The 13,416-nt window shown below is 34.9% G+C and overlaps 1 protein-coding gene across 1 annotated transcript in view; it reads left to right on the top strand.

Moving 5' to 3' along the window:
- ARIH1 (ariadne RBR E3 ubiquitin protein ligase 1) overlaps positions 1-13,416 on the top strand; it is a 126,948-nt gene that overhangs the window by 58,299 nt on the left and 55,233 nt on the right. The window contains exon 3 of the mRNA XM_057542786.1: positions 10,938-11,082. Within this exon, the coding sequence (XP_057398769.1) occupies positions 10,938-11,082 (145 nt within the window). The remainder of the gene's footprint in view (positions 1-10,937; positions 11,083-13,416) is intronic.

The raw sequence follows: 13,416 nt of genomic DNA, 5'->3' as shown, positions 1-13,416 counted from the left end.
GACTAAAATAGGTATGCTATCATAAGGGAACTAGGAAGTATGAGCTGTTGTACAGATTTGAAAAAAAAAACTTACTAAACAAAATAAGCAAAATTAACTCAGTGGCTTAGTTTAACAGCAGTTTGGACAAAGCTAAAGAGAGGTTTAGTGTACTAGAAGATCAAAACACTTCAGAATTAAGCACACACACTAAAAGATGGAAAATACACGAGAGAAGTTAAAAAAATAGAAGATAGAGCAAGAAGGTCTCCATTGAGTTCAGAGAAAGAGGAGAAAATGGGGCAGAGATGATATTTGAAGGTAAAATGGCTAATTTTCCAGATTGGTAAGAGACAAAATTGCCCTAAGAAGCTTGACAGTTCCCATGCATAATAAAATACTGTTTCATTGATTCTAAGATGTAGTTTTTCACATCTTAGAAATCTGTCGAAATCTAAATGCATCTTTCAATTGACGGCACCTTACAGTCCAACAAGATTGAAAATTTGACTTACGTGAAAATTTCCCCATTTCACTTTCTGATAAGATCATGAGATTTTGGTACCAAAACATGTTATTTTATTTTTTAAAATTAATTAATTAATTAATTTTTGGCTGCGCGGGGTCTTTGTTGCTGCTCGCGGGCTTTCTCTAGTTGCCCTGAGCGGGGTCTACTCCTTATGGCGGTGCGCGGGCCTCTCATTGCGGTGGCCTCTCTCGTTGAGGAGCACAGGCTTCAGACACACGGGCTTCAGTAGTTGTGGCTTGTAGGCTCTAGAGCGCAGGCTCAGTAGCTGCAGAGCACGGACTTAGTTGCTCCACGGCATGTGGGATCCTCCTGGCCCAGGGCTCGAACCCGTGTCCCCTGCATTGGCAGACGGATTCCCAACCACTGCGCCACCAGGGAAGCCCCCACAAAGCATTTTAGATTTTATGAAATATGGTAAAGAGAAATCCACATTTTAAAACATAGTGAAACTATAAAAATAAAAAAAATCATAAAAGCAAGATGCAAGAAAGATTACTTTTAAAAAGTGTAAGAGTGTGTGTATATGTAATGTATATAGAGGGAAAAATAGATATAGAAAGTGTGTATTATACTTACATTCTTCTAGAGAACAGCTGACTTCTCAATAGCAAAAGGGGAAGTGATGGTAGGATGATACCTCAGTAGGTGAAAGAACATAAGTGCTATGGTAGAATACTATAATCATGGAAAATGTATTTAGAAACAGTGCTATCTTTTAATATAGATGGCTTTATGTTGTACCTAGCCTTTGTATTTTTTTAAGCCAATATTTAAAATTCTATCAGTGTTGATTAAAGTCTCAAATATTCATAATTGCTATTTAAGCAACTATTTGAATGTTAAGGGGAAAAAATTGTGGAATGCAGCCTAATTTGTGCTAAAAAGTGTATAAATGAATGTTAAGTGCATGTATCAGGATAGTAATGAGCTAAGCATTCATCTTAAGCCTCAAGTTAATGAGCTAGATGTGTCAAGATAGACAAGGAGCAACAGAATAAATTCAGAGAAAATAGAAGAAGAAGTAACAGAGCAGACTTTAATAAAATGGAAAAGAAACATACAGTAAAGGGGATTAAGAAGCCAAAAGATGAGATTAGCCAAGAAAAGGAAGCACAAATAACCAATATCAGTAATGAAAAGGAATGTCACTTTGAATCCTGCAGATATTTTTAAAAAAAAACCCAGCCTCATAAGATATTGTGAATAACTTTGTTGAAATTTGAAATTTTATATGAAATGGATAAGTTCTTAGACATTTGCAATTCATAAAAATTCACATAAGAAATAAAAAACCCATATGGGACTATAACTATAAAGTGAAATTTTCCATGAAGTCCAAGTCCAGATGGATATACTAGAAATTTCTACCAACATTTAATGAGACAGTAACTCTAACCTTATAATATATAACTTTATATTAGAAAACAGAAAAAGAGGATCCTTCACCTTCTTAAGTCTATCACAATCTTGATACTAAAACCCAAAGAAAAATTAGAGTTTCTATCATGTAAATAGATGCAAACAAAGGGAAACAAAAACCCAAAGTATTTGCAAATTGAATTCAGCAATACATAAAAAGGATAATATTCCAGCATGGCCAGCTGAGATTTATCTCAGGAATGCTAGGTTGGTTTAACCTGAAACAATTAAATATGGTTGGTCAGTTAACAAATTAATGAGAATAGTATTTCAGTAGATGCAGAGGAGCAGTTGCTAAAAATTAGTAATCATTCATGATTTTAAAAAGAAACCATTAGCAAACTGGGCATTAAAGGGAACTTTCTTAATCTAATAAGTCTGTAAAAACATCTGTAGGAGATATCATATAGTTCATGCTGAGATGTTGAAAATATTTCTCTTTTAGATGGAGTGCAAGACATGGGTGTCTTTTATCTTCACTTATGTTCAACATTCACTTCATACTGAAGGAGATCCTAGCCAGTAGTATACCGAAAATAATAATAAAGTATAATGGTTGTAAGGCAGATGCGAAATAGTTAATATTCACTGATGATATGAATTGTTTACATTGAAAATCCAAAGGAGTCTACAGATAAGTTGTTAAAATAAATGATTTTAGAAAGAAATATAAAATTTTTATTTTTTTCTCTTAGCATTTACATGCATATCTTTGACCCAGTAATTCCACTCACAGGTATATATACCTAACAGAAAGAAATATGCATGTCTAAACTGAAAGTTGTATATAAGCATGTTCATAGCAGTGTTATCCATACTAGCTCCAAACTACAAACAACCCAAATGTCTATAGATAGATACACAATTGTGGTATATTTATAGAACTGTTCAGCAGTGAAAAATAAATGAACTAGAGCTACGAGTGACTACATAGATGAATCTTAAAAACTGTTATATAGAGTGAAAGGAAAACAAATTCGACAGAATACTTATCCCCTGTATGGTTCTGTTTATATGAAATTCAAAAACAGGCAAAAATAAGTTATATTCTTTAAGGGTGCATATTTAGGTGGTAAAACTATAAAGAAAAATGGGGTAGTGATTATCTCTGGGGGAAAGAGGAGCTTGTTACTGAGAAAGGGATGTTTGGAGGGTTTCTGAAGTACTGGCAGTTTTCTAGTTCTTGTCCTGGGTTGTATGATGCCCCCTGGATCTCCTTATTCCCTGAATTCTTATCACATTTACTGTTAAGTCATTTTGACTTCCTGAAGTTAGGTACTATTTTCTATACTTCCCTAAGCATTCTCCTCCTACCTCTTGCATACTTAGAATGACATACTGCAAATAGCTGTAGGTCTCTTTCCTTCAAAGCAATTAACATTGCCGCTAACTAGCACAGTTCCCACATATGGTTGGTTAATCTGGGAGGGAACTATATAAAAATGATCTTAATTATATACTGTCTCATATTTTGATAGCTTATTCTTGGTTTTAGCGTAGCGAGATTTTTAAACATACTTTGGTTTATAGGCTCTTAACATTGACAACCTGTGGGCTTCCGTTAAATATATTGAAACACCGTTATCAGAATAATAAAAGGGTATTTCTTCTTGTAGTCAAATCATTTTTGTCTTTCATTGGAATCAGACCCATTATTGCATAAATCACAAGTAGTTTATTTCATTTTATTTACTGAGTTGTGCTGTTCATGTATAGCAGGAGGAAAAGACCATTGAGCAGAGCAGAGGGTGTAGACTTCCCTTGCATGCACATATCTGGACAGAGGGCACAGAAACCACTGTCTTTGTTTTCTTTGAAGTAAAACATAGTTTTAAAAAATAGTATTGGTTCTTGTCGTTTTGGGGGCTGTGGTCTCTTGAGAGCCATGGTCTCTTTTGAGAAAGTAATAAAAGCTTTGAATCCTCAGGGGAGGGGAATGAGCATGTGTAAATAAGTTAGAATGTTTTGGGTACTGTGCAGTTGTTGAAGTGCCAGGGGTTTCAGGTTAGCAGAACTTGGTAAATTGGAATAATCGTAATCAAGCCAAAGAACATGGACAACTACCAGTGAAGATGACACATGCGTATTTAAGTGTGGCTGGAATACCCAGTGAAACCAGCATATGTGTCTTCTGAGGCCTGTAAGTGTAGAGTTCTCTCTTCTCTGTTATGAAGGGAATCGTTATTAGCTTCTTCTTACAATGTCCAGCGTAGTTTCAGATCTACCTTGAAAGTTCATATGAGAATGAAGTCTTATTCTTCCAAAAAGTCTTTTAATTAGCAAAATATTGGTAATAGATAAAGCTGGGTGGTGGGTATGTGGGAGTTCAAGTTATTTTTCTTTAGGCTTTTGTGTATTTAAATTGTTCTGTAATAAATGGGAATGGGAGCCTTTTTGGAAGATGGCATAGTTACTGTGTTTCTGTTATGATTTTGCTAATTCAAGCCTAGATGGAGTTATCTTAGATCTGTTTCACTGTGGTTAGTTTTCTTAATACACTTGCCTTCATCAAGGCTTAGAACCAAAAGGATAAAGTATGGAAGAACACAGAAAGGTTCTTAAAAATTATGCAATAAGATTTTTGTACTGCAACTTGAAAGTAATATTATCAGTATTTAGTAACCTTTTTGTCAGGTGGTCTTTTGTTTAGCAGTAAGCAAGCTCAGGAGAGTTTTTTTAGTATCCTGCTGGGTTTTTGGTTTTGTTTTGTTTTAGGTTGCATTTTCCCCTATAGGGGAAAAAAAATCTATCAGAATCTCAAAAAATATTTCTTTCTTAAAAATACATAATTGGTACATTTATTTAGCTATAAACCATGTATAATAATATTAAAATATGAGCTAAATTTATCTTTTAGACTAGCATAAAAAACCCAAAACTTTGAAAGCAAGTTTTTATAGACTTGTGTATGTCCTCATTAGATCTTTTTTCTTACGAGGGCCAAAAGTCTTCCTTAGAAAAAAAAGATTTTCTATCCCTAAATCCTTAGACAGTTAACTAGTTCTCTGGAATTCTGAACTTCACTTAGTAGAGGTTCATATGTTTGCTAGTTAACCTTACATTCTAATTTTAGTCCTTTTGAAAGAATACCTTTAAAAACCACAAAGAATGTGGTAAATCTTTTAATTTGTTTAAAGTTTACCTTCTACTTCAGGAGCCCTTTTTAAATTTAAATTTTTATCTAAGTAACACAATTAAAGTTATTGAAAGGTTTTAAGTTTTATTTTAAGGTTTTAAGGGGGTTATAAATGAAAAATAGTGCTCAAATCATCAGTTCTAATCTCATTCCCCCAAAGAAAAAGAACTCTTCAGTAATTCTTAATGACTTGCTTATACTACCATACAATATTAGATCTACTGGCTTCTTTCTATAGAAGATGAGGAATAAGCTCTGAAAATAATGTTTATATGTAAAGACTGGAGAAAGCCTTATCTCCTGGTGTGTCTACTCTCTTGTTCCGTTTTGCTGGTTTAAGACGCGTTTTCATGCATTATCTATTATTTTTGCTTTTTATAAATATGGCAGTTTTTATTCATCCATAAGATATAAATGAAAATCTTTTCCTTTGCACCTTTGATATTTTTCCTTAAATATACCTTTTCTAAAAGTGGAAAGAATTACACAGTTTAGAATCAGGTTAATGGGGCAAAGGATGGTTGAAATGGCAATTCCTAGAAGAGATGTTGATGTCACAGATCTTTTTTAGTGCTTTGTCAGAACATAAGGTATAGAATAATTGTAACTGTTTTGTTACCTTTTGGAATTGAAGTCTGGTACCCATAAAATGCCACATGAGAATGTGAAACAAAAATTATTTGGTTATTTAGAAGTAAAAGTTCATTTACTTCTATACATGTTTATTTGTGGAGATATATATATATATATAAAATAATGTATTTTTATAAATTTTCATATATATGTTTGTGTGTCTTAGCTCTCTCTCAGGTTTATAGTAGTAGATAAGTGATGTATAAAAATATATGGGAGCATTAAAGACCTATAAGGAGAACTGAACTCTGGTAACCCAAAAATAAATAGTAGAAAAGCCCAGTATATAACTTTAAATTAGCTTAACAGTTTTGCTTTTCGGATTTTGTTGTGAAAATAAGTACAACTTCAACAGTGATCTTTTTATTAAGTATGAAGCCCTAGTGGCTTTTAAAATAAGCTCATAATGACAAAATTAAATATTGACATGGCAAACAGTGATGCTAGTCATTCAGAATTCAAGAAGAAACTTTAGCCAGTGATATACCCCACCTGCCATGTCTCCCCTCTCCATAACCATAATTCTTGTTATGTGGTATATTTCTGTCTAATAGTCAAGGAAAATGAAAAATTAAGATCTAGATTTTCTGGAAGGTTGGCTGATTAATTGCCAGTTTGCTTAACTATATTTATATAAACATACTGAATGAACAGAAGGAACCCTAGAGAGAGAAGAGGGTTTATAATCTCTACTGAAGAACCTCTCAAATTGCCCTTCTAACAATCTTTTTGGTGGCGGGTCTACAGGATCTTAGTTCCCCGATCAGAGATCGAACCCAGGGCCCTGGCAGTGAAAGCACAGAGTCCTAACCACTGGGCCTCCAGGGAATTCCCAGCCATTCTAACAATCTTTAATCTAGGCCATGTGAGAGATGGGGTGGGGATACTCTAATCATGCCCTTGCCCCACCGAGGAAAGGCTGGGCTGAAGGGAAAAACCACTGCTATTCTGTTTTTCTTTTCATCAATATGATTTTCTCAAAAGGATGGGCAAATTTTGCAGGAAAGGAGGGCAGCAGTGTCCTAGCATAATCTTTGCAGCTGTTGACCAAAGTCAGTGAAGCAGAGGGAAATATGTGTGTTAACTCATTAAATAAGGTACCTGAACTTCAGTGCTTCACATTAAATTAGTCTCTCTCCATTTTGGTCTGTTTTTCACAGGCAAGGGTGTATGCAAGAGCCAGCAAACTGAAGGAACTTTCAAATATATAGTGACCAGGTATACAAACTGGGGGGAGTTAAGAATCCACCTGTATTCTTGAGCATAGTAGTAGTCCTTAAGAAAACTATCATAATTAGCAGGCTGAAAAAACCTTCTTTGTTCTTTTAAGAAGATTAAAGTAAGCATAGACTCTATGAGATAAGGGATCAAAGATAAACTGATGAAACAACAGAACAAGACGAAAAGGAAGCTGACAGAACTAAGAAAAAAAATAAAGGGACGAGCAGTAATCTTGCAGAAGTTAAAACCACATTGGCGGGACTTCCCTGGTGGTGCAGTGGTTAAGAAACCGCCTGCCAATGCAGGGGACACGGGTTCGATCCCTGGTCCGGGAAGATCCCACATGCCACGGAGCAACTAAGCCCGTGCGCCACAACTACTGAGCCTGCGCTCTAGAGCCCACGAGCCACAACTACTGGGCCCATGTGCCACAACTACTGAAGCCCGCGTGCCTAGAGCCCGTGCTCTGCAACAAGAGAAGCCACCACAATGAGAAGCCTGCGCGCTTGCAACTAGAGAAAGCCCACGCACAGCAACAAAGACCCAAAGCAGCCAAAAAAAATAAATAAATAAATTTATAAAAAAAAAAAACCACATTGGCAACAGCAAGAAATAGAGCAGATACTATGGAAAATGGAGATATGTAAGAGAAGAAAAGGACAAAGAAGGAATTAGTAGATGGTAGACAAGGAGGAAAATTAGCAAAGGCTGGGTACAAATCAAGCAGGTCTTAATAACTAAAAGCTCTTGAAGTAATTACTACCTGAATGGCATTTCAAAAGAGAAAGTTAAATGCTAAGATAAACCCTACAGAACTAAACTTAAAGAATGAAGAAACCTTGTATATATGTCAGTTGAAAAATGATTTGAATTCTAAAATGAGAATTATTTTGATCACAGACTTCAATAACAACGGGTACCAGAAGAAAATGGAGGCTGTCAATATAGAGAATATTGGGGGTGGGGTGGGTAGGATTTTGGCCAAAGTGAGCATTTGAATACAATTAAACATTTTAATTATGTCTAAGTAATTAGGGCTGTCAAGCTTAGGAAACAAAAAGCAGTTTTTACTATTCTTGAAAGAAAAGCTATATAATGTCAAAACAGTGTAATTAGTGAAAAAATTATGTAAAATGATAATCAACTGGGAAAAGCTCCAGGAAGTTCCAACCAAAACTATAGAGTTAAGTGTAGGGTCATATAATACAAGGACAATCAATGTATTATTGAAAGTTGGTGAAATAGGTTTAAGTACCCATTTTAAGTTATGTTTAGTAAAAATAAATTAGACTTCAATATCTTCCAGAAAACCATAGCAGAGTCACTGGTGGACAAAGCAAGTAATAAATAAAAATAAAGAACAAATTTTAAAATGTTACATTTCTGTAAAATGGAACTTAATAAATGAAAAAAATTTCTAGGCCTGCCTGCTGTGATCTGCAATATGAGTGGATTCTTCAACTCCCCATTCTGTTTACCTGGGCTGTATTTGAAAGCTATTTGCCTTCTATAATGGACCCAAAACTATAAACTCTAATATATTGCTATCTTTAAGAAATATTCCTAAATAAAGGAATTCAGATTTATTGTCAGGTATCATTAAGAAGTCACTGTTTTCTTTAAAAAGAAATTGAACACTTACAGTAAGATTCTTCTAGGTGCTAGGGCTACCTCAGTAATAAAATAATCCTCATAGGGTTTACATTCTAGCAGGAAAAACATAAAATGGCGATTACAGAGTTAGTAATGTGATGTGTTGTACGGGAGTACAAAGTACTGTGAGGATGTAATACAAGAGAACCTTACCTAATTGGAGGGGGAGGAGCTGTCAAAGATTTGTTTGAGGAAGTGCGGTTTAAGCTGAGACCTAAAGTAAATGGTTAGACATTTGGCTTAAAATAAAATGGAATCCCTGCTTTCCCCCTTACTACACAAAAATAATTTCCATGTGAATCAACAGTTTTAATGGAAACAGTGTAAAGGAATGACCTAAATCATGAATGAATTTTTATAGTCTTTGGGTATAGAGATCTTTTTAAAAACTTCATATGAAATCCATAAATCACAACAGTGTTGCATGGTAAATTTGCCTACATAAAAATTAAAAGTGGCAATTAAACACCATTAAGCAAGATTCAAAGGCAAGTTAGAAGCTGTGGGAAGAAAGCAATCCATAAAACAAAGGGTTACTCTTCCTGTTTACATACTGAACTCATAAAATAATAGCAAAATCTTCACAGAAAAATTAGTGAAGTTCAGCTTCACTAATAAAGAAATGCAAGTTAGGTCTAATTATTTTCCCCCCTTCAGATGGGACAAGATTTTAATCTAGGATTGTTATATGTGGAACATCTCTAAATGTCTTTCAGTATAAGGTTGGTTAAGTAAATTATAGTATATACCTACAGGGAAATATTATGCAACAATGAAAAATAACGTAGACCCACCCATGCTCATGGCAAAGATGTTACATATTGTTCAGTGAAGAATGCAGGTAATAAGCCTGGAATATGAGATTATATGAAATATGCACATGTCTGTTTGTCTGTATTTGCATAGAATGCTGTCTAGTCTGTTCACCAAAGTATTAGGAGTTGCTAATTTTGTGTAGTTAAGTTTTAGATGCCAAGAGTTTGTCTTTTCTTGTGAGTATGAATATTTTTTTATAAAAACAAGGGGTTTAGTTGGTTTACCTATTCATATTAAGTGTTAGCTTCATACGTTTTCTATTTTTCAGATAAAACTTACATCTTAGGTTTTTTTCAGAGATAACCTTTGTAGGAGAGCATTTGATTTATCTGCTCTATATATTTTGATCAGGGACAACTTCATATGAGTTCCCCTTTTATAATATGTTGACATTTTGATTGATAACTTGACCAGTTCATTGACACGTAACTGTAGTCAAAGTATTTATAAAAAGATATTTATCAGTCTTAGGAGAGTGATGTGGATTGTTCTCATGAGTGATTTTCCGGAGATATAGCAAATGCTTTGAACAAAGCCTGAACAAGACTTCCACTAAAAATATTGAGAATCTCTTGAGTATTGATTATTTTTTACTTGAGAACCTCCTGTTTAGAACATTGTAGTTATTTAAACCTAGACTTAACAAGCTAAAAAGTAAATTGATCAGATTCCATGTTAATATTTTTGCTGGTTATATTGATTCACACATTGAAAGTTTTTCTATCTATTGCTTTTCCATTTAGAATATTAAGATATTTCAGGAGGCCAAAGACCATGTCTTAACTGCATTAATGGGAGATATTGTGCTAACTATTTACCACTGTCTTCTGTCAAGAAGTTTACAGTTCAGTTGAAACTCTGTAGCTAGTACTTGGCATACCATGCTGTTGACATATTAGATGGTGAACTACTTCTATATATTTAGATACATATTTTATGAAAAAGCTAATGTATAGATTATTTGATATAAAAACTTTTGAAGATAGATTTTTTTGTTTCCTCCTTCCCTTTTCCTATTAAAAACTATTTTAAGAGAATATTTAGAAAGCAAGTCTTTTGTAGAATGAGACACATGTAATAGTTTCATTTTTTAAATGATTTGTGGGATAAGGTATGCTTTATAGGTGGTTTACTTGCTAATATATTTAAACTGGTATAACTAAAATTATTAATAAAATGAATTCATTGGTATAAAATATAGCCTAGCCTTCTGAAATACCATTACTCTTCATAAGGTCCCACTTAGAGATAGTACAACTTTCATCCTTAGGTTTTAATTGTAGTGCTGTTAATATACTAATAGCTTAACCTCTCATGATAGAAACAAAGTAAAAAGTGTCAAAATAGCAACAAAAATTCAATCTGCTTTCATACACATATGCTTCTATTTGCTACAGTTTGTAGCCATACAGCTTATTTCTTCTGAGCAAGAAAGGTTATGGTCTTGGTTTAATTTACTGCATTGACTTTCCCTATAGAAAATCAGGTTTTTGGAGAGCTCTAACAGTGTGCTATTGCTGGGCTCTCATCCTTTCTGTTTAAATAATGCAGGTACTTTGATGGAAACCTGGAGAAGCTCTTTGCTGAGTGTCATGTAATTAATCCAAGTAAAAAGTCTCGAACACGCCAGATGAATACAAGGTCATCAGCACAGGATATGCCTTGTCAGATCTGCTACTTGAACTACCCTAACTCGGTGAGTATCTGGTAGTTTAAGGCTAGCACTGACTCTGTATTTCAGAGGGTAAATCAACTTTTCATTATTTAAATAAAGGAAGATCTGGGAGTCTGGGATTGTAGCAAAGCAGTAACCTATCAATATATTAAGGATAAAGAAAGGAAAAGAAAGAGTAAGAGCTTGTTCTCTCTCAGTCCTCCCCCATTTGCTGTGTGTGTGGGGGGGGGTGTGGGGGGTGTGTGTGTGTGTCTGCGTCTGCGCTGGGTCTTCGTTGCTGCTGCTTGTGGGCCTTCTCTAGTTGCAGTGAGCGGGGGCTACTCTTTGTTGTGGTGTGCGGGCTTCTCATTGCGGTGGCTTCTCTTGTTGCGGAGCACGGGCTCTAGGCACTTGGGCTCAGTAGTTGTGGCACACGGGCTTAGTTGCTCCGTGGCATGTGGGATCTTCCCGAACCAGGACTCGAACCCATGTCCCCTGCATTGACAGGATTCTTAACCACTGCGCCATCAGGGGAGGCTCCCATTTGCTTTTTAAAGCAGCAACTTGTCCAAGTTGTCATTACACACTTAAATCTTTTCCATTTTTATATTACCACCGTGAGAGAATTGTGTAATAGGTAGGCAGTGAACAGAATTATTTTCCATCCAAATTAGATTTAAAACTAAGTTTTTAGAATAAATACCCAACACACTTATAAAATGTCTTTAATGCTATTTCACTAGGGAGCTTTCAGGGTTTTCAGGATTTTCACACAGATCCATTCTAATGGAGATTCTTTTTTTATGGCTTTTTAAAAAAAAAATAATTAATTAATTTATTTTTATTTTTGGCTATGTTGGGTCTTCGTTTCTGTGCTAGGGCTTTCTCTAGTTGTGGCAAGCGGGGGCCACTCTTCATCGCCGTGCACGGGCCTCTCACTATCGTGGCCTCTCTTGTTGCGGAGCACAGGCTCCAGACATGCAGGCTCAGTAGTTGTGGCTCATGGGCCTAGTTGCTCTGCAGCATGTGGGATCTTCCCAGACCAGGGCTCGAACCTGTGTCCCCTGCATTAGCAGGCAGATTCTCAACCACTGCGTGACCAGGGAAGCCCTAATGGAGATTCTTTAGTACAAGTATCACTCTTAAAAACCTATTGAATTTAGATGATTAACTTTGGGATATCTAGTGAAGAAGTTTTAGGCTTAAATAAACATAGTCTTCCTATGAAGGTACATTATTAATAACCATAGGAAAATTACATTTGTGGCAAAAAAGGGGGTTTAGTTACTTGGAATTCACCTCTTAAGATGTTTCAGTATATCTAAGAATAATTTAATTATACAACAATTATAACTACCTTGTTCATATTCTCTAATAGTTAAGCAGCTTTTTCTAGTAATTAGTGTATACCAGGTCATTGTCACCCATGTTATATATTTTAACATATTGAAGGTTTTTCATTGTTAATCTTAGAGTTTAACATGTGTACCTCTAAAGGTTCCCATTTGAAGGGAATTAATTTGTTTACACATACAGGTGCTTAGAAAAGAAGTTTTAAAAGAAAGTTAATTACATTCTCTTAGAGAAATGGAAAATCAGAGTTAAAATAATTTAGTAGGTAAAATGCTGAATTGAATTTCCACATTCTCAAGTTTTGATCACAGCTCTAACACTAGCTTTTTGGCTTTGGGTAGTAAATCATCTAATCTTGCTGGGTCTCAGTGTTTTTAATCTTTCAAATAAATTGAATAAGATATTCTTTCAAATCTCTATCAGCCTGAAACTACTATTTATTCATTTCCCTCTCCTTAAATCACAGTCCTAACTTAAGTATTTAAAAAGAGCAATCAGCACTGCTATTAAAAATACGTTAATTTCATGTTTTGACCATTTTATCATCTTTCTTTAATAGTTGACATTTGTGTAGTGTTTACAGTTTATAAATGTTTCTGTGAGGTAATACTGAGACCCAAATAATTTGTCCCAGCTTATACAAGGTTTCCTTATTCCTTGGCATTTCTCTTCGTGTTCTATTATAGCAGCTCCTCCTTAGTTTAAATCTTAAATGTAATTCGAGTACTGAAGCTAGCTGCTTGCAAATAACCCCTGTAACTTCCTCAGTGCCCTTGGTATTGGCAGTCTGAACAAATTAGAATTGAAAATCATGAGTAGATATTCACAGTGTAAATTGTGCTTGCACTTGTAACTGATGATGGAGAAACCACTATTTATTCATTCAATCATTCAACACACCAGGCACAATTCTAAGCGTTAGAAACAACGGAGAATAAAGGCATAATGCCTGCCTTAGATAATTTACAGGTTAGCTGGGCAGATAAGTAAAATGACATAGTCAGAAAAAATGGTAAGTGCTTT

This window comes from Balaenoptera acutorostrata, chromosome 3 (genome assembly GCF_949987535.1).
Source record: "Balaenoptera acutorostrata chromosome 3, mBalAcu1.1, whole genome shotgun sequence".
Lineage (NCBI taxonomy): Eukaryota > Metazoa > Chordata > Mammalia > Artiodactyla > Balaenopteridae > Balaenoptera > Balaenoptera acutorostrata.
Note: the sequence above shows the minus strand (reverse complement) of the source record. Positions and strands in the feature narration are given on the sequence as shown.